This window comes from Falco rusticolus, chromosome 5 (genome assembly GCF_015220075.1).
Source record: "Falco rusticolus isolate bFalRus1 chromosome 5, bFalRus1.pri, whole genome shotgun sequence".
NCBI classification, from domain to species: Eukaryota; Metazoa; Chordata; class Aves; order Falconiformes; family Falconidae; genus Falco; species Falco rusticolus.
This window is the reverse complement of record NC_051191.1, coordinates 76838577-76860361: the sequence shown is the minus strand read 5'-3', so window position 1 is coordinate 76860361 and position 21785 is coordinate 76838577. Positions and strand designations below refer to the sequence as shown.

Below are 21785 nucleotides of genomic sequence, written 5' to 3'. Positions count from 1 at the left end.
AGCTTCTTTGCACTGAGATCCATTTACCCAACTGCATGTAACTGACAGAACAGAAACACTCAAAACCAATGATGGTAAACCATTGGCATGTCTAACTGGTGTTGAAAGAGATTTGGGCTGGCACCAAGGAAATGAAGTCATACTGCCAAATCTCAAAAGGCATGAGGCTCTGTTGCTGCTATTGACACATTCCTCTCAGAGGGGAAAAGAGAGAGAACCACTCTGAACTAAAAACACCCTCCATCTATTCAATCCTCACTCTTTGCTAGTCTGTGGAAATCTTTCATTCCAAGCTCTGTGGGGCAGGCAGTCGCAGTCTTTTCTGCTGGCTGCTGCTGTACAGCATTTCGCACAGCTAATTCTCATCCCAGCACTGGGGCTCTTGGAAAATATCATTAACCACTGAAGAACAGAAAACAAAGAATAAATTGCTCATTTTTTTGCATTATCCAACTCTGGCATAAAATAGGTTTTGCCAATGTAACTCAAACCCCTCCCTGCCTTACAGATTCACACCAACGTAGCGTTTAATATTTTTCTAGCTGAATCTCCATAAAAACTCTCAACTGCTGAGAGGTATGCAAATGATTAGTCATTACCTAAATTACATCATTTTCAAGTAGACACTCTACAGGACACATCTCTCCTTTAAGGATGATCCCAAGGAATCAATTTCCAGTTATGTGCTGTTCCCCGCACCAGCTGCTCCAGTTCAGTTGGTAATATGCTACTCTCTCTTCATGCAAAGTGTGAACTGGCACGGTGAACCACAGCCTGATTCTGCAGCGTGCAGTAAGCACTCAGATACATTTCCAAGTGCCGCTCTAGCCCTGATTTTCGTTCTTCCTGAAGGTTTTCATAACCTTGCTAGACTACGACATCCATGGAAGACTCACCAACTCACATTAAATTCAACAGCAAAATTCCCAACTTAAAAGCAATTCTGATCTCAGTATCAAGTCTCCTGCATCACAGAGTGCATCTGGTTCCTTCACTGCAACAACTGTTTCAGCCAAATTATGCATGAAAATATCACTGTCACACTAGCAGAGAAACCACAGTGCATTTTAAAAGAGTGGTGCAAGACCACTGTACCTTTTGAGAGAATTAATAGATTTAGGTACTAACAAAGAAAGAATGTGCAAATTCACTTAATTTAAAACACCATGTATTCCAGGTGAATTAGAATAACAAAGAAATTTGATCACAACTCTTTGCTAAACTCGATTTGATGTGGTTTTGTAATTCTAAACATGTTACTGCAGTGTTAATAAGAGGTCACTAAGCTTGTTTTAAAGATGCACCAGACGAGCAGTTTGCTGAGGCATTCTGTGAAGCATATTTGTGCAGCCAGGGTGCACAAGGTTTCCTGAAAGGAATGTACCACAGCTCGACCCTCTATCCAGAGACGGTATACACTACCCAGAGTTCTAAGACTCACCCAGCTACAGCTGCATGGTTGTTTCCAAGAAGTGTGTGTGCTTGTGTTAATTTTCATGCTATACTTTGTCTGTATTATTTTTAAATTATTTTTTGTTAGAAAGAGGACGCATTTGTTTGGAATTGCCATCCCTTCTCTTCCTGCTCAAGTTTTCACTATGTTAACCTCAACGACTTACTGCATAGAAAAGGTTCTCCTAAATGCTAGACCCTCAAGATCAAATCTTTCATCATGCCTGGCAGAAACTATGAGCACTGCTTCGGCAGGAAGCCATACTTCACATCAGCACAGCTGGAAACACCATTATCAACACCTTGGGCAGGCATCTCCAGTGACAATACAGATTCAGGACAATCTGGTCCTTGCCCCAAGTAGCCAGGTAAACTGATTACTTTTCTTAAAAAACACCACAAAAACACCAAACCAACAGAATATAGGGCAAGAAGAATCTCAGTTCCAACTTTTCTGTTAGCACTAGAGGTCTCCTCCTTGTGCCCTACCATGCCCGTGCTCATTTCAGTCCTACGCTTTTTTTCTCCTGAAATCTCACTAAGGCTTTCCAAAACTCCTTCCCTGTTTTCATAAACAGAAGGAACCTATGTTTATGTGTGGTGAGTGCAGGTAGATTCAAGCCAAGCACTGATCCTCACTGTGATAATCACAAGGATATGAATGGACAATGGAGCCTTACTCTGTAAGTACCGTGAGCACTCTGACATTCAGCCTTTTCTTTTTTCTCTCATTGTTACTTTCAGCCTTACCTTGTTGATGACCTCAGTTTTCACATATACTTCAGTAACAAGTTGCTATTCCTCAACTACATTCTTAGTAATCAGCTTGTAAATTACTCCAGCTTACTAGTTGAAGATTTGAAGGAGGACAAAATTTCTTACCTTGATCAGTTCTTTGAATTTGGGGTCTTCTTTTGAGTTAGGATCAATCATCGTGCGTTCTTCGTTCTCCTCTGTCCAAGTAAAAATAGGAAACTTTAGCGAGATCCACCTCAAATGTACACTGCTGAAATACTGCAACAATTCATAATCATGAAGTTGCCTGTCAGCTGATCAAGAAATGACAGTGCCTAGTCATCATCTTAGCAAGGGAATTTCCGATGATCAAAGTGTTAGGCGTTTTTAGAGACACACAGAAAGATAACAGCTCTAACTTCCCTAAAATAAGATTGTTTCCACTGATTTTCCCCAGCTCAGACCCTGCTGTATGCAGAATACTTCAGAAAAATTGCCATCTTCTGTACCCTGAGGGGCATGATAACATCAACATACCAAAAAGTGCAGTCAACTAGTTTTCTCCCTCTCCTCAATTTTTATTTGATTTCTATTTGAAAATACCTGTCCCAAATTTCACCATCTTGAAGAGTACAGCAAGTTTATGGTACTGCACTCAGTGTGGCTGCTGAGACTTGGGCTGACACTTTGTTCCTGTGCTCTCTGGTTCCCTGAAACTTTGTCACACATGTGGCCCCGAGTGCATGAACTCCTTAACCTCTGGTTAAGCTGGAGAATGAAAATTACCCCAGTTTGTATCAGTTGTACTTGTGCATGGTGGAAGAACATCAAATAGATTTCTGAGGTGTAAAGTCTTCTATTTCTTCCGTTGCTGGGAGGTGGAGAGATGTGAGAAATGCTCTCCAATGGCCAGCAGGACAACCACAAGAGGCACAAATGTAAAGATCTATTTTTAGAAGGGATGATTTGATGCAGAAGTGTTGGTAGCAAAATTAACTTGACTTCAGTAAGGTTAACAATCAAACAATCTTTGGCAAAATTATCTTCAAAACAGCACACATGGACACATGCGTGATGTGCATGTTTGTATGCTACCATAAATATGGACACCGGTATTTAGGAAGCAGCTGGAGTAAGTCTCATTTTAGATTCTGGTGCTTGCTTTCAAGTAGCAGACCTCTCCCTGCACCCTTCATTTTAGCTCCTTCAGTAGCCAAGTAGTAGCTGTGACCTAGGTTAGATCCGTTCCTTCCAGTGGGGTGCAAATCCTGTCTACTACAAAACAGGAGCACAAGGATGGATGGCAGTGTCACAGCTATGCAAGGAGATGCACATCTTTTCAGCTGAAATTATTATTATTTTTTAATATGTATTATATTTTACATATTATTATATATTATTACTATTTATAAACCCCACGGATTTATCTTTAGCTGAGTCTAGACAGTCCATATGGAATTCTATTTTCCTATTGATTTCTTAATTCCTTGCAGCACGACAACAGAGGGGTTTCGGTATGACCATTACTCAGGCCACTGCCACACTGTATAGAGGAACCCTTTAAAACCTGACAATGCCCAGCCTACAGTGACTGCCTATTGCAGTTCTAGACTTCACTGCTATCAGATGGGAAACACGACACTCGCACAACCTAGACAGAAGACTGACTATATCATCTAACTGGTTACCTTAGACTTTACCCAGACATTTGGGTTCAGTATTTTCCAGGGCCCCTTATCTTTCTTAAATAAGACCTTGCTACCTGAACATACTTGACAAATTTCCACAAACCTAGAAAGAAAACCATGAATTCTTTTGCTGCTTTTTTCCTCCATTCCTTTACTTTGTTACTGCCTAGGATGAGTCAGGCAGTCTAAGCACAAGGAAGTGACACCCACTACACACCCAAAATATTGCTAACTGAAACCCTGGACCAGATTTGACCCATAATGCTATACGATTCACCACAGAACTTTGCTTAAGGTTCACAAGGTTCACTGGTGGTCATGCCTTTACATGACAGACTTTCAGCAGGGATCCTGAATCTTCTAAAATCTCACACAGCTTTAGAAGAAATCATTGGAGACACTCCTAATCCACATACATACACAGAGCAATCAACACTTTGTCCGCATCTCAGGAGAACAGTACTTGCATTTGCTACTACTCTTTTCATCAGAAAGTCTAAATAACTAAAATTTGTTTTTTAGTTTACTGTTTTAATATTTGTCTCCATTACAGAATTAGCTGAAGCAAGCTGTCGATTAAGAGACATATGGCCAGGAAAGAAAAAAAGTATTTTATTTCAACAAGTTTTAAAGACTTTCTGCTGTTGTAGGGACTTGGGGAGGAAACGGAGAGAACAGGTGAATATTTAACTTTTTTCTATAAAGAATTACTTCTTTTACATACTTCTATCTTAATCACATTTAATTACTATTTTCAAAAGCCTAAATGCTCATCTGTTCATCCATTACCACGTCTCATTTTGCTGCACTGTCATTGCAAAGTGGCAGCAGTAACCCAAGGAGGAACATGGCATACACTAGTTAACAGTGTAGTATGTACATTGAGACAAGGCAGTTTTAAGGGTTCCACAGGAATCATGACACACACTTCTGCCACAGACTTTCTGTGGGCTGATCCTTTTGCACTTCAGTTCCCCATCTATACACACAGAAGAGAGAACATACCACTTCCTTACCAAAGGAGGATGCACTTGGCCAATGGGTTAATGGAACTGAAGTAAATAGGCACACAAATTCAGCAGTACTTTCCATGTAATTCTTTGCAAACCTCAACTTTCTATCTACTTTCAGGATGAGCACAAAAGAACTCAAGCTCTTTGCCAATTCATTGAACAAGTCCATTTTTGCCTAAACTACCTAGCTTAAGTGTATCTGCATAATTGGCACTGCTCTTTAAATTCCATTTTAGCCCTTCTAATTTCTAACCTACATGTAACATGCAACAGTTCTCAATTCTCATGCCCAATTCTCTCAGTTCAAACTGAGCAATCTATATTCAACAGTAAAGCAATGGCTACAGGAGTCACAGTGGCAACCTTAACTAATAATCGTTTAGCTGAAGTCTGTAGCATGAATACTTTACCTAATAACGTGTCTTCTGGATGGATGTCCACAGTGCTTGGGTTCATTGGTGCATTGATAGCATTTTTACCTTCTTCTTGGAGGTCACTCACTGAAGACATGGAAGAAACAGAAAGACAGACTGTAATGAACACAAAGTTGGCAGATATGTAGGGATTGAAAAAGGTATTTATTCACAGTAAGAGAAAACTGGATCTGGTAGCTCAATTTCAAAACAGGTGCACAGTTTATGTAATTAAGAACTGCACCCACAGTGGAAAATAATATCAAAAGCAACATCCTTTTATATCTTCTCATTAAACTGAGCCGCCACACAACTGGCCAAAAATACTTCACAAGAAAATCAATTACGTGGTAAGAGCAACCTCGGAGTGCTTGTTTCTCCAGATGGAAGGGGTGTGAGCTTTGTCTGCAGGACAGCCCAGATCCAGAGAAGACAACAAACTGTAAAAACAAACTCCTTTTCTGATAGCATGACCCCCACTCATCACCACCTTTTCCAGCTGCAGAACACCAGGAACTGTAGCTTGGTACTGGCCTTATTAAAAGCCTCAGAGTATTCCAGGGAAACCTCCCAAATAAAGATGAAAATTTATTTAATTCTAGCATTGCCACTGGCTAAAAATACATGTAGCATGATCCGGTAAACACAAATCTGAAATCTGTGATTTCAAGCTCTTGTCCTAAACCTACAGCTATCATTTAGGAAAGTCAGTAAAGTACCCTTCATCAAGAAAACAGATATTCAAATATTTCCCTGTGTCCTGCCAGATGGGAGGAACTGAACTTGAGGACAAGTACCGAACAGTTCTTTAGTATCTTCACAGAGCCTGACTGTAAGAAAAGCACTAGCAATGCTGTAACACTTGTACACTCTCCAAGGCACATCTCCCTCCTAAACTCAGATAACGATTATTTATTTATAATAAGCCAAGCTACTGAAATAGATGCATTTGAATTAGGAGACACAAAGACACTGTAACAGCCCCATCTATTCAGTGACAGTTCTGCATTAGCATGGGCTAAGATCATCTGTAGCAGCATCCGAGGCATCACAGTCTCCTTTGAGAGAGGTCCAAGCCCCATACTCTTTTCAGGAAAAAGCAAGGACTTCCGAATAAATAAGGTCTGCTAGGCAAACTTTTCAGGGAAAGAAAAGGAGGTACAATTAACTAATAGTTACAATACCCCAACAAGGACTACCTTCAAGAACCGTCACTATTCCCCTTTCCCACTGGAAAAATCAAACCACAAGCTAATCATTTGTATACAGTCTGCAAAGGTTACAAAATCCTGCATCAGTACTGGCTCTTTTCCTGCTTGACTGACAGAGAAAACAGATCCTACTGCCCCAGAGGACAGGGAAGAATGCCCACTCCTTTCACAGATACTTGAACCGGGTGCTTAAATCAAGTTACCACATTTCTTAATTGCAGTTCCAAGATGTTAGTTGATTCTTGTCTACAGCATGATATTGAACACAACTAAAAATCCTCAATTATGAAATACTGTTCTTATGTTCTCCAAGCAACAGACACCCGTCTCATATTTTGAGACCTTATGGCTTATGATCCATGTTAGAGCAGCTGGTTGGAGCTAACGAGGAGCAAAGACTGGTGGAAGGGAGCTGCCAGCAGTAAGCACAGATTGCTTTCTGTATTCTGTACCTTCTGCAAAGGGAAGAGGAGAACAGCGTTCTTGACTGCAAACATAATACAATGTCTGCTCCTGAATAGATGTCATTATCAAAAGAAACTCGTAATTACACCCCTTTCCTGCATTCATTCTCATTTTCTCAGAAAACTCTTCAAACAGAAGTCAGGGAGCTAAAAGGCCTCACGCAACAGACCCCAGCAGCTCTAACAGCATGCCTTACCCAGCCCTGTTTGCATTACGCCCGTCTAGAGCTTTCTCACCCCAGCAGCTGGTACACCGCAATGCCGACAGGAATACAGCCACCAGGAGGCAAAAGAAAAATCGTGTGGAAACCAGGCATTAAAAGTAAGATTTTTAAAACCCTGCTAGGACTATAAACGCCCAAATTCCACTTAAATCAGACTCCTTTTGGAAGTACCAGCCTTGTTTCTAGACATAAGTTTCTTCATTATTGTAGCTTTGCTGTCATTATGGGAATGCCAAGCGTTCAATAAGGTCTGGGCATCACTGTTCCTAATGCTCTGCAAATGCAGAACAGAGCTGCTAAGTTCCTCCAGGCAGCGAATACACAGTACTATCTTCAGTGCATGCTATAGAAACTACATGTGGCATATACGTCAAGCCAGAATACTTTTAAATGCAGCTATACTAGTTTTATTTCCAAAAGTTCATTTAAGATGCTACACTTTTTATTTTTAATGTAAAGATGATCCCTACTCTTTCTAACAAAAATACCTTGTTTCTGAGCAATTTGCTAAACTAAAATATTAATATGAACTTGTGTATTAAGCCCCCATCCCTCACAACCTGAAGAGCTCGCCTTCAGATCCAGCGCAGCTGGGCCAGATCCCACAGGACCAAAACATCCTCTTCCACCACCACCGGCAAAGCACGGCTATGGCAGCAGAAAGCCCCCCAAGGCCTGCCGCCCAGGGAGAGCCCTGCTTACAGACAGCCCAGCCCATACACCAGGCCCTAGGCAGACAGCTTACGAAGAGATTCTTGCTACAAACGTAATGTTTCCTACCTCCTTTTTTGCGCCTCTTGCACAGGAGCCCTGCCATCCCAACCCCGGCAGCACAAGCAGGTCGCAGACAAACCGCGTGAGCTGTCTGAATGCTGAAGGAGCAGCAGCAACTGGATAAGGGGCTGCCACCTCGGGACTGCCAAACCTACGTTATTTGGGCATGGTGACACAGGAGGAGTCACTAAGATAGCCTCCCAGCTGCTAGGTGCCAGGGGGGCGGGAGGGAGGGCACAACACTTGTCCATAGACTCCCAGCCAGGAATCCCTCCGTACCCTTGCTGCTTCTGCAGATGGCCAAGTGCCTCCCTTGGCCCGCTGCTGGCCACCCAAGAGCAGGTGCCTCAAAGATGGTATTTTCTCTGCAAGGAGCTTCATGACAAAGTAATCTCCACGCTCTGGCCAAACCACAGCCAGTTTCCCACCACAACAGCTTGCCCCAGGAACATCAGGCTTGCAGAGCAACAGCCAGCATGCAGAGAAGCAATTCCACTCACAAACATAAATTTGCCAGGGTATTTCCAAAACCTGCACTCCAGAACCCTTTCACACTGCACCTGAACAAATGCTGAGGACTTTTTCCCCTGCTCGCTGCCCCCAGTATTCACTTATCACTGTTAAGCAAAGAAGCAGAAGCAGGAAAAGGAAACGGAGCCATAACACTGCAAAATCAGCAAAGCCACAAATGAGCAAGTGGAGACAGTTAAAGTAACAGTCAGGATGGAGCAACAGGTACATTTCTCAGAAGAACCTGATAGGTGTTTTCATGCAAGTTTACAACAAAGAGCAGCTTTCACAAACCCAAAAGTACTGTAAAAGATAATGGATATTAATCGGCTGGCAAACACCAGCCTCCTCAACTTTGTATCAGCAACAGTGGCTTTGCTGTAAGATTTATACCAGATCCTCACAAATGAGTCATCCATGCAAAAGGGCATTTTACTGGTAGCACAGAGCTGCACTTGCCCGGCAGGTTATAATCACTGGTAGGTCCCACATGAGGTATTACTGCTCCTTGCCTGCTCTCCATCTGCCCATTCACAAGTCCCCCTTCTTTCCCCCTTCCCTTCCCCACAGGGAACATCATCTCCTGTTGTGCTGGCATAGTTCTTTGCTCTCTAAATGAGATTTGTGTAAAACATCTCTCTCTAAAGCCTGATCACTTCATTTCATAGATCGGTCAGAGGAAAACTGCAGTAGGGAAAGACACAAAGAGGTAGGAAATTGAGTACAGGCTGGAGTAGCATCATTTAGTCCAGGCCGGTCCCCAGCAGAACCTTTCCTGTATCTTATCCCTGTGCTTTTGTTGCTCCTGCAGGTTTTTTTGCTCCTGCAGGCACACCACGCCAGGGCAGAGGTCTCCCTCAGATGTGCCAGCAAAACTTGTACAAGCAGCCCCAGCATCCAGGGAATGCTCTCCTGCCCACAAAAAGTTTGCCCCCACCTTGACCCACAACACAGGCTCTGCTAAATGGTTACAGCCTTAATATAAAACTTGCCAATGGTCTAAACGACTCAGCTGTGAACTTACACAGGACAAGTCAGGTGTAACTACAGACACAGAGAGACGATGCCTTGGAAAGGTACCTGGCAAAATTCACTATGATTTCTCCCAGATGTCTGCTAAGGCTTCCCTCCTTTCTGGCTAGATATCTCCTCTCTGAGCAGATCCTCAATTAACAGGCAGCACTAGTCCTCCGAATTGCTTCAGTACCCCATCAGCCAGCACGAGCAAAATCCAAATGTAACAAGGGACGGGCAAGCAGCCAAGGCATTCAGCAAAAACCCTGAGTATTCCCCTAAACCAGAAATTTAAATTCATGAGTAAAAGGTCACTTCTCTACCAGTCCCAAGGAAAGCAGCAAGGGTTCCTGGCAGGCCTCCGATGTTTTAACAGTCTCCTGGCAGTGCCAGCAGTCAACATGATTTAGTCACATTGGAAGCTGTGCTGGCCTTTCAAACAAATTAATATAATGAGCAGACTGCATGCACAAATGTTATACAGCACTACATCTGGAAGCCAAGCAGGCTGTCTCGATGCATGGGTTTACATGCAAACTGCACAGAACAGGAGCAATTAGCTGCAGAAAGTTGGAAGTGCCACTGTCAAGGATTTCTCACAAGTCAGGAAATGGCCTTTAAAGTCAGCAGGAGTGCTATAAAAAGAAGAGATGTCCCTGCTGTGTCCTTTTTATAAGGAAGAGTGAGCTGATGTCAACAATTTGATCCTTTCTGCCTTCACTCTTCATAATTTTAGTGTAATTTTCAAGGATAGCACCAACAGCACAGTTCACCTCCTAAGTCTTTACCATTCATTGTCCTGTTATCAAAAAATTGACCACAAGCCTCTGCCTCTTACAAAAATAGATGGTAAATGCTACTTAATTTTAGCTCTAGTTATTTCTGACTGCAAGGCTGAATCCCACCCTGCAGAGAGCAGCAGCTGTCATGATGCTAATCATGGGTTTCTGGATACACTACTTTCCTTCGCATTCAACCAGCGCTGAGCTGGCACCACAGCACAGCCTTTCCGCAGCTTTTATATGATGTACTTCCATCTCATGATTAAACCCTAGATTTGGAAGTTATTAAACTGCTTTGTTAGCCTTGGCTCCATTACAAAAGATTTGTTCAAGTAACTTTGTCATCCTCTGAGGCAGGAGCAGCACACAGACAGGAAACATGCAATGACCATGTAACTCAAACTGCACTGGAAACTCTCTTCCCACCCCAATGTCTTACTGCTTCCCAAGTTTCCTTGCTCCTTCCAGAGAAAAAACTACAACCAGCTGCACTTTTTCAGACAGTGACTCACCTGCCTGCAACTCATCTCCCAAGAGTTCAGACAATAACATCCAAAACAAAATCCATATTCAAGACCATTTCTACCCGATTCAGACCAGCAACACAACCCTCGTTCACTCACACCTCAGGTGAGATGACCATTTCTACCCGATTCAGACCAGCAACACAACCCTCGTTCACTCACACCTCAGGTGAGATGACCATTTCTACCCGATTCAGACCAGCAACACAACCCTCGTTCACTCACACCTCAGGTGAGATGACCATTTCTACCCGATTCAGACCAGCAACACAACCCTCGTTCACTCACACCTCAGGTGAGAGGTGGCCACAGGACAAATCCCCCTGATGAAGCACCCAACCCTTGCATAAAAGGCCCAGTATCTGCTGGAGCATCTACTCCCCATGGGATATATCAGACCAGAAGGCAACAGGTCCCTGGTGGGTGAAGACCCTACAGTGTCTATGCCTTAACCTGCTCCTCTGTTTGCCTGCCGCAGACCAACACACACAGCCATGCACATGCAGAATTTCCACCTGACACCTAAAACTCTTTCAGGAAAAGTTTTCTTCCAAACTGTAAGAGTTCTAGAAAAATTGAAAAAAAAAGAAAGTTTTATAAAAACTGGCATTTTCCAAGAAAAACTGTTGTAGTGAAAGAGTTCAAAATCAGCCCCAAAGATAACACATACTGATAAACTGAGACTCTTTGTCTCTTTTCTACAGACAAACCACACATACAACTCAGTCTGCCACTGCACTACTAATCGCTGAACATTTACAAAAGACTCTGAGATCTTTTCATAGAGACTGCAGGAGAAAAGACAAAGCCTCCATTAATTATAATAGAGAATTAATAATCCCAGGCAGATCAAAGGCAAAGACTTCATCAACTCAACATAAAGGCACTGTATCAAGGGACTGCGGTAATAAAGGAAATTATTTATATGCCTTAGCAGGCAGACAAGGTACTTGCAACAGTCAGGCTCTGTCATTTCAAGAAATGGAAAGACCTTGAAAAAGGAAAAAGTAAAGCTAAAGGCAACTTTAAGGAGAGGGCTGTAATAATGCTTTTGGTTTAGTTGCAAAGAGCAGGCCATGCTTGCTTATATGGATGTATTACACTTACACTGATGAGGGGTCTTATTCTGCGACTGCCAGAACACAGATCCCCGCTTTATTTTTGCCAGTGGTAAAACATATATCTAGCACACTAGCAATATATTCAGTATTTGAGCCGGTTGGAAATGTTTGTGAGAAGCTGGGGCTCCGTTTTGTTTGTGAAGGTGAAATACCACTTTCAGATTTTCACCCACAAAAATTCTTATCTCACTATGGAGTTGGGGGGGGGGGGGAGGAGTGGGAGTGGTGAAAAAATAATTTGCATTTTTTTGTAGGTGACACTTGTGTTGAGATAGCCAATAGTGACATGGCTACAGCTGTTCTGGCCAAGCCCTGCACAGGTACCAGCCCTCCTGAAGAGAGGAGGAGTGCAGAGGTAGAACAGGGACAGAGATGCAGCAGCTTGGGAGAAAGAAGCACTGAACAGACACAGCGACGAGCATCTCTCAACATCACCAGCACTGGCAACTGAACACCAAAACAAACAAAATAAGACTCTAATAATTATATATATATATAAATATAAGCAAGTAATTGCTAAGCAGACAGATCTTTATCCAGTTACATGGCCTGCTTTAATTCAGCAAGAAAGCCGAATCCTGCAAAAAGCAAGCTGCTGTGCACTGAACCGGTCTTCTGCTCCAGCTCCCTGCAGGGCCCTGCAAATGCAGCACTGCTGCTGCTGAGGAGGGAGGACCCCATCCTCACCCAGCTGCTGCCATACTGGGCAGCCTTACCTTAGTCTGTCAGCCACCGACAATGCAACAGCCAGGAAAGCAGGACTGACTACCCCTGCCGTCACACTGCTGGAATAACCGAACCCACAGATCTCCCCTGCAGTATTTATCCGGCTCCAATAGCAACTGACAAAGCCACAGTTGACCCACAGCTGCCTGGGCATAAACAATGATAAGAGCCAAGGTAAACCCACAGTAGCCATCATATAGCCCACATAAAGCCATCATATTTAACAGCCAGGTCTTCTTTCCAGCAGCCATACTAATCCCATACAAGTCTTACAGCTACCAAAGGACCAGACCAGAGGAACTCAACTCAGCATTTAGCTCCTCAGTTGTTTCAGTCTCTTGCTCAGCTCATGCAACAGGTCTAACACCCACTTAGTAAATACTTAACTAGGAATCCTTCAAAATAGGTTCTGCAAGGCAGAAAAGCAAAGTGCAGACTTCGACAGAAGCATACAGAGAGCTATGGAACTAAACCTGTCAAATCTGGGATTCATCATACACTGTTTCTCATTTCTTTCTTAAGCCATAGTTATGTAGCTGTCTTTGTCAGGCAGGCATTCACGCTGTCAGGAAAGGGGCACTCCACACGTTGCCTCCATCTCTAGCTGCCACTCACCCCTTCCCTTTTGCTGGCACTAGCAGTTGCAGAAGCCACATTATGGGACAGAAGGGAAAAAAAATATATAATTTTCACTGTGTGGACACGCAAACACCAATGCTGGCAAAAAAAACCCCAAAAAAAACCACACACACACACACCCCAAACAAAACTCCAACCAGCAGAAATAAGAGTGTGGACAAGAGTGGTGTTTTAAAGTATTTGTAAAGTTACACCTACAAAGGCAAGGTTTTCATGTGTAGAAAAAGCCACCCTGTAGGATACTGAGCAGACATACTGACCTAGTCAGCTCTGTTCCAGTCTCCCTGCAATCCCACAGCTTTGAAAATGACACATTAAGTCACCTTTCCTCATGCCTGAGAGGTGTTTAAGCAGCTCCCAGCAAACAGTTCTGACATTTTGTGTCCCCTGCCTGAAACAGAACAGTCCCCTTCATGCAGATGAGCAAGGAGAGGTCAACAAGCTGCATTCGTTACTCATAACATGCTGCAGTACTCTCAGGATGCACCCTGGCTGTTAACAGCTCAGTGTCACTGAGACCCTGTGCAAACTCAGGTCTGGAGCCAGCACCTGGCTGGAAGCAGGACCCTGCAACTTAACGCCATGTATCCGTTCATTTCACATCGAGATTGTTCTCCTCCATTTCCCACCTCTTGCACAAGCCTTTGCATAGCCTTGTTAATAAATGGGAAAACATTTCAGGTAAAGAGAGGGTCCCAAGCAGGTATTTTATTTTTAAGGCAAAAATAAAATACTCTTTAAAGTACCTACCCCTTACCCAGCTCATACACACCAAGCTATACAGCTTCTACACTCCAGGACACGAACCGGGCATACTTTTGGCATTTGCTTTGTCCTAAACTTGTAAACAGATTGCTTCAATCCCAGAGTTTTTTGACAGGGGAAAGCCAGGCTGCTGCCTTAATCATCACAAGCATTTACTGCAGCTTGAGAGGACCTAAAAAGCAACTCGGGAAAGCTACGTTCCTCCCTCTGCACACAAGTTCTACTTGAAAATGGGGAAAACATACTTTCTCAGCCTCCCCCATTACAATTCCGTCACAACCCACAAAAGGTCATTTCTTCACATGAAGCAATGATAGAGGATTATGTTCTCATGAACATACCACACAAGCACCAAGACAACTTCCACCTGAAACAAGGATGTGGAGTCAAATCTGCCTAATGACAACAGAAGGAAACAAGAAGTCTGGGAAGAAGAGGAAAGGACTGAAGGAGACTTCTGGCTGTACCTACCCCCAGTAGAAAAACTGAAAGGCATTTTAAATTTACTGCCATCAATTCTCCATGAAATACTGTATTCTACTATATAGCGCTTAGCACTCTCCAAGGCTTCTGTGTACTTCTACAACCAAAGCTAATGGGCACAAGCAGGTAGAGAACAGCATGCTCAGCCTAGAAACTCAGCCTGAGATCCCCCAAAGCAGGTTGATTTCTGCAAGGCACCAAGCACCAACAAGACCTTTGACCAAAAGCAATTCCAGAAACCAAAATCAACTCACTAAAGGTATCCAAGTTTGATGGGTCCAACTTCCAAGCAAATCACCAAGGGAGAGACAGCAGAAGCTGTCAGAAGCAGAGCTAACAGCATTACTCTGGAATAGAGATGCCTAGTCTACCCAGTTCTTGTCTTCTACATCATGAATAAGTCTGGCAGAAAACAGCACTTGAGTTGACTGCCTCCTACAAGCTCTCTCTCTGATCCCACATACAAATCTAACTGTGCAAACATCAAGCAAAATCTATCAAGCAGAACACACAGCATTAAAAGAGTTACTACTGTAAAATGTGTTACCACTAGCCACAACTGAGCCAGTTTCTATCCTTCCACCAACTTCTTTCCACCTGCTTCTCAAGGTTTGAGGGTTCATTGTAGGCACCCAAATGAAACCCCCTTCGTTAACTGCCCAAGCAGTTTTCCCTGCTTCAGTTTACTGCTTTCCCCACATCCTTCACCCCTCTTTCCAAAGGCATGAAAAGGCTAACAACTACCACCAAAAGCAGTCTGCTGTGCAGATATGAAAACATTTGATGTTGCCAGTTCTTCTTAACCTGTCAAGAGAAGCACAGAGCAACAGACTCACTTCTGAAGGCAGCAATGGCAGGTGAGCACAAGAAGTAACAAAAAGGCACCGTCTTCTCCAGCTGATACTACAGAGCTCAACAAACTTCATGCAAATGAAAAGGCGGCCACAGCTATAACTAGCAATTCAAAAAAAGAAACTTTTTTGCTTGTGCAACATGATTCTGCAGGAAGAGTAAACTGAGATAAATGATCCTGCAAACCACAAAAAGTGCACATGGCCTAATCGCTGGAGTTGCCCAAATGTCACCCAGAAAGACAAGGGAAACCCTGAAAAACACTCACACATAGCAACTATATCTGCAACGTATACATTGAGGGTTTGCTGGTAAATACTGGGTTTGAGTTCAACAGAGCACAGGACCAATGGAGGGACAGACAGTGCTCCAGACTAGAAGTTTTAGCCTAAACACACAACAGAGCACCATATACCAAGGCTGCTCATGCCTAGCTCTACCTTTCCTGTGTCCTACCTGCATCCATGGCAGTAAAGCAGCATATTGAAAATGAACTGAAATGTCTCGCTATACAAACAGATGCTGCAAAAGACAAAGAATTTTTCTCAATGGTTTCCAGACAAGTCATTTGTGGAAAATTATTTTACTTGTTGCTCCGAGCACCACAGGAGCCTGCCAAGACAAGCACTTCAGTGATAAGCACTACAGACCTCACAGTAAAAGAAAGTCTGGAACTCAGAGCCCACAGTCAGATAAAAGCCATTCCACAGGGAGAAGATACAGTGAAGACAGAAGCTGCCATAAAAGCATTCAGATGCCTAACTCTGCTAGGCTTACGTAAGAAGTAGACAGCACTATGTCCTAACAAAGCTGATGAAGACCATATAAAAAGAGTGGAACCCAGGCCTCTGACTGCCATTCCAGTTCAGTCCCCAAAACACAGCCCTCAAGGGATAACAAAATGCAATCATGAAACAGCCAGCCCAAGAATCAAATCAAAACAAGTCCAAAGCACAAGAAAATGTCACATTTCATCAAGTATCAAAGACCTGCAGCTGTTGTTACTTGCTTACTTAGTCAGCACACCAAAGTTTTATACAATTTGCAGTTCTAGCTCTCTGTGGTCTCTTTTGAAACCTTTGCACTGATAATACCAGGTCCTACGAGTTAGACAAGCTGGTGTTTCAGTGGAGCTAGACATCTTAAAGACTTTCAAGCTCAGCTACTGGTCAGTCCCAAAATAGCTTTCCAAGTATACAGCCTCTCCAATTCATCCTCACTAAAGAAGGAGCCAGAGCAGCAGCCTAGTAGAATCCATGCTTTCCTCCTAAAAGGTTAGACAGAAAAAGAAAAAAACCAAACCAGGGGAAAAAAAAAAATAAATCATACACTTACTGTTACTGGTTTGGCACTGAGGTACAAGAAGAGAAGCACAGCTCCACTGCACACCCTTGTATTCACATACTCATAAATCATCATTAACCCACAGATTTCACGCTGTTTAAGAAATGTCCTTACTCCAGCCTTTAAAGGGTCTAAACTGCCAGGATCATTTGATAATTCGGGGTGGTAAGGACCTCAGGAGGTCTCTAGCTGAACCTCCTCCTCAAAGCAGGGTCAGCTTTGAGATCAGACCAGGTTGCTCAGGGCTTTATCGTGCCATGTCTTAAAACCTTCAAGAGCAGAGGCTGCACAAACTCTCTAGACATCCTGGCCCACTGCTTCACAGTCCCCGGCATGAAAAAGTTTCTCCCTTTGTCCAGACTGAACCTTATTTGTTTCAGTTTATACCTGTTGCCTCTCTGCCTTGCTATGCACAATGATGAAGAATCTGGCTGCACCTTCTCAATAACCTCCTCATAGGCATCAGCAGACTGCTTATTAAAAGTCTCCCTGAAGCAATCTCTTCCAAAGGCTGAACAAGCCCAGCTCCCTCAGCTCTCCTCACAGAGAGAGGTGGCCCACTGTTGAAGGCACTCCAGCTGAGCCACCTCTTCGCTGCATTGAGGCCAGAGCTAGACATATCAGCTGGGATCTAAGGAATGCAGCCTAGAGGGGGATAAGGACTTTGCTCAGTCTGCTGGCGTTGCTTCTGTTGATACAGCCCAGGATACTGGTCATCTTCACCGCAATGTCAAGCTGCTGGCCTGTGGTCAGCTCACCAGGGCCCCCAGTGCCTTTCCAGAAGATCTGTCCCCTGGGCAGGCAGTCTCCAGCCCCTATCACCGAGGGGGGCTCTTCTTTCCCAAGTGCAGGACTTTTCACTTGTCCTTGTTGGATTTCAGAAGGTACCTGTCAGCTCATTTCTCCTGTCTACATCCACCTGAGCAGCAGCCCTGTAACAGCCCAACTATATCAGCTGGTCACCCAGTTTGGTGTCATCTGCAAACTGTATGAGCATACACTCCACCTCCACCAGGTCATTGATGAAGATGTTAAACAGCACATACCCCAGGTCAGACCACAAAACAAAGAGATCGCAGGACACTGGGGCACTGCCACAGGCAGCCATGGCGATCTTTTCCTCCCCTTTTCTTGCACAGGGATTAGTTACTCTGTTTTCACTCTTCCAATGTAATAGATATGAAGTCTTTCACACTCTAAATACAGCTACACAGAATCATCTGGCCAACTATGCTACGACACACCAAACTACTCAGCCTCCCTGGAACAACAGTGCCCATCTCCCTGTGCATTCAGTACAAAAGCAGAATTCCCCAGCTCTGACAGTTTCAAAGTAACTGTGTTTGCATTCTTGGAGAAGCCTCCTACCAACCACTGGGTCAATAGCACATTAGCTTAGCAAATGACAGAACCCAGTGAGAATGCTTTCTACCAAGATTCTCGGCAGCACAGCATCTGCACGTAATGTCATTTATGGAAAGAAGCGTTACTCCTACAAATTACAATTTGTTTTACCATTCTGCCCACAGAAAAAAAATCCATGTATGCTCCCCATTGGTTAAAGAGCTGCCAAAGAAAGGCTTTTTAGCAGGTGCTGAGCTAGCTTGGCAAATATTGGCTCCTGTGACCTGTTTGTTAACATGTAAATGACAGGAATTAAGAGATCAGAAATACACAGTTGGAAAGACAGAAAAAAACTAACACACACCTTAAATGTCAGAGTCATGGCTTGGTCAAGCATAGCTCCACAGCCGCCTTATTGCTCTTACTGATGTCAGCAGAGCAAACAGCCACCACAGTTTATTTTTTTTTAAAATAAATTATATGAAGCTAAATGACACTGAGGATCCAAGGTGATGATTTAGACTATGGCCCCTCACTGTGTTAATGCAGCTACAGTTGCAGTGCTACAGTAAAAGTGAGCATTTTCAAGACAGCAGTCTAATTAAGTACATCGTAAGTGGTCAAGAGGGAAACTATTAGTCTGAATCTGTATGAGCAGTCAGAGGAAAAAACTCACAAGCGCCCTGTTATCCCAGAACACATCATGGAAACAAATACATACCTTTCTCCTTCAACCATACAGCAAAGAGTGGGTACCAAGTCCAGTCCTTCTTCCCTTCCCATTATCATCTCTCTCCCTGACGAGGAACCCCAAAAAATCCCAGCTCCACAAAACCACAGAAATGCTGCTTGCAAGCAACTGCCAAGGTCCAGCTTCAGGCTGGACTATTGCCACATTAGATGAGGTCAGTCATGACTGCTTCATCCCTTCCACATGAAAAAAAAAAAACCCAACCCTATCTGTTTGTGTGGCAGACAGCATCAGATTTGCCATAGAGGCAGATCTGGTTTGCTCCTGGCGCAACAGAACCATTTGGATCATGACATCCTGCACCCAATTCCAATCCAGTTTCCCAGTGGTAGGGCTCCATTATACAGGCTTATTTAATTGCTTATCCTTCCAGTTGTAGGGAATCATAAGGAAAGAAATAAGAAGAGCCAGTAGATCAATACCTGGCATGGAGACTGGTGTCACTAGCAGAATTTGGGGGGGTTTTTCATCGTGGGTCAGTTTACACAACAGCAGACCTGCTGGCAACAGATAGGGTACACCTGTCTCAAAGGGGGTAAAGGATCTTTGCACAGGAGTTAGCAGGGCTCACCGAAAGAGTTTTAACCTAGGTTTGAAGGGGGAAAGGGATAAAACCAGGCTTGCTAGAGATAAGCCTGGGGGCAGCATGCCAGTGTTTGAGGGATGGGTGCTAACAAGGTCCTTCTGTCTGCTATCCCAGTGGAGGTAGAGGATGGAGATCCATGCAGCAGCAAATGTGCAAGTGTTATCAATGTGTTAGAAACCACGGAAGCGCCTGAGAATGGTAATGGAGAATTAGGGCTTCTCCCTCAAAAAAGGTGGTGGAATCAACAGCCCTACTGAAGTGCACCTACACCACTGCACACAGCATGGGCAACAAACAGGAGCTGGAAGCCACTGTGCAGTGCGAAAACTATGATACGGTTGCCACCACAGAAAGATGGTGGGATGACTCACACAACTGGAGCAATGCAATGCATGGACAGAAGGGACAGGTAAGGAGGGAGAGGCGGTAGTGTAGCCTTATGTATCAGGGACTGTTTTGATTGTCTAGAGTTTAACATCATTAAGCTGAGTGTTTATGGGCAACAACTGGGGGAGAGGCCAACAAGGCAGGTATCACAGTGGGAGCCTGTTAGACCACCCAATCAGGATGAAGAGGCAGCCAAAATATTCTATAAGCAACTGAGAGAAGTCTCATGATCGCTAGCCCTTGTTCTCATAGGGAAATTCAACTCAACAGACATCTGCTGGAAATACAATCCAGCAGAGAGGAAACAGTCTGGGAGGATCCTGGAGTGTGTGGAAGATAACATCCTGGCACAGCTGGTCAGTGAGTCAACTAGGGAAGGCGCTCCACTGGACCTGTTCTTTGTGAACAGAGAAGGACTTGTGGGTGACATGATGGTTGAAGGCCATGTTGGGCATAGCAATCACACAATTATTGAGTTTTCGATTCCTGGAGAAGGGAGGTGTAATCAGCAGAACTGCCAGAACTTCCAGAGGGCAGACTTTGGCCTTTTTAAGAGCCTGGATGACAGAGTCCCTTGAGAGGCAGTCCTGAAGGGCAAAGAAGTCCAGGAAGGCTGCACCAGGAAGGTGCAAGGAGCAGGCCATCCCCAAGTGCCAAAAGACAAGACGGGGGGGAAGAAGACTGGCCTGGCTGAACAGAGAGCTTTGGCTGGAACTTATGAAAAAAAAAAAAAGATGAAGAAAAAAATTGAGTTTGTGACCTTTGGAAGAAGGGGCAGGTAACTCAGAAGGACTACAAGGATATCAGAAGATTATGCAGGGAGAAAATTAGAAGGGCTAAAGCCCAGCTATAATTTAATCTGTCTACTGCCATAAAAGATAATAAAAAACATTTCTATAAATACATTATCAACAGAAGGAGAGCTAAGGAGAATCTCCACCCTTTATTGGAAGCAGAGGTAAACATGGGGACAAAGGATGAGAAAAAAGCTGAAGTACTTAATGCCGCCTTTGCCTCAGTCATTATTAGTAAGACCAGTTGCTCTCCAGGTACCCAGCCCCCTGAGCTGGAAGACAGGGAGCACAATGAAGCCCCATAATCCAAGGGGAAATGGTCAGCACCTGCTACACCACTTAGACACACACAAGTCTATGGGGTCAGATGGGATCCACTCAAGGGTACTGAGGGAGCTGGCAGAAGTGCTCACCAAGCTACTTTCAATCATTTCTCAGCAGTCCTAGCTAACCAGGGAGGTCCAAGTTTACTAGAAGTTAGCGACAACCATCTACAAGAAGGGCCAGAAGGAGGATCAGGAGAACTACAGGCCTGTCAGTCAGATCTCGGGGCCAGGGAAGGTTATGGAGCAGATTATCTTGAGTGCTATCATGTGGCACGTACAGGACAATCAGATGATCAAGCCCAGTCAGCACAGATTTATGAAAGGTGGGCTCTTCTTGACTAACTTCTTTGACAAAGAGACCTGGTTAGCGGATCACGGAAAAGCTGTGGATGTTGTCAACTAGACTTTAGTAAAGCCTTTGACACCACTTCCCACAGCACTCTCCAGGAGAAACTGGCTGCTCATGGCTTGGACAGGTGTACTTTATGCTGGGTAAAATAGCATAGAATTCTATTGTTGAATAGAATAGCATCCTGGAGAATGCTATTCTATTCTAAATAGAATAGCATTCTCCAGGAGAAACTGTCTGGATGGCTGGGCCCAAAGAGTTGTGGTGAATGGAGTTAAATTCAGTTGGTGGCTGGTCACAGGTGGTATTCCCCAGGGCTCAGTATTGGGGCCAGTTCTGTTTAACATCTTAAACAGCTATCTGGACAACAGGATCTGAGTGCACCCTCAGTAAGTTTGCAGATGACACCAAATGGAGCAAGAGCGTTGATCTGTTTGAGGGAAGAAAGGATCCACAGAGGGATCTGGACAGGCTGGATTGATGGAGGCCAGCTGTATGAGGTTCAACAAGAGGA

General features: G+C 44.0%; 1 protein-coding gene across 4 annotated transcripts in view; it reads right to left on the bottom strand.

Annotated features, from left to right (window-relative positions):
• The window catches only part of PARVB (parvin beta), a 74400-nt gene that overhangs the window by 35280 nt on the left and 17335 nt on the right, over window positions 1–21785 (bottom strand). For 3 of the 4 annotated variants that reach the window (XM_037387503.1, XM_037387505.1, XM_037387502.1), the window contains exons 2-3: window positions 5299–5388; window positions 2335–2405 (exon numbers count right to left, since the gene is read on the bottom strand). In XM_037387503.1, the coding sequence (XP_037243400.1) occupies window positions 2335–2405; window positions 5299–5388 (161 nt within the window). Of the gene's footprint in view, window positions 1–2334; window positions 2406–5298; window positions 5389–15374; window positions 15482–21785 lie in introns of those variants that run through there. The other variant, XM_037387504.1, reaches the window with a different exon arrangement.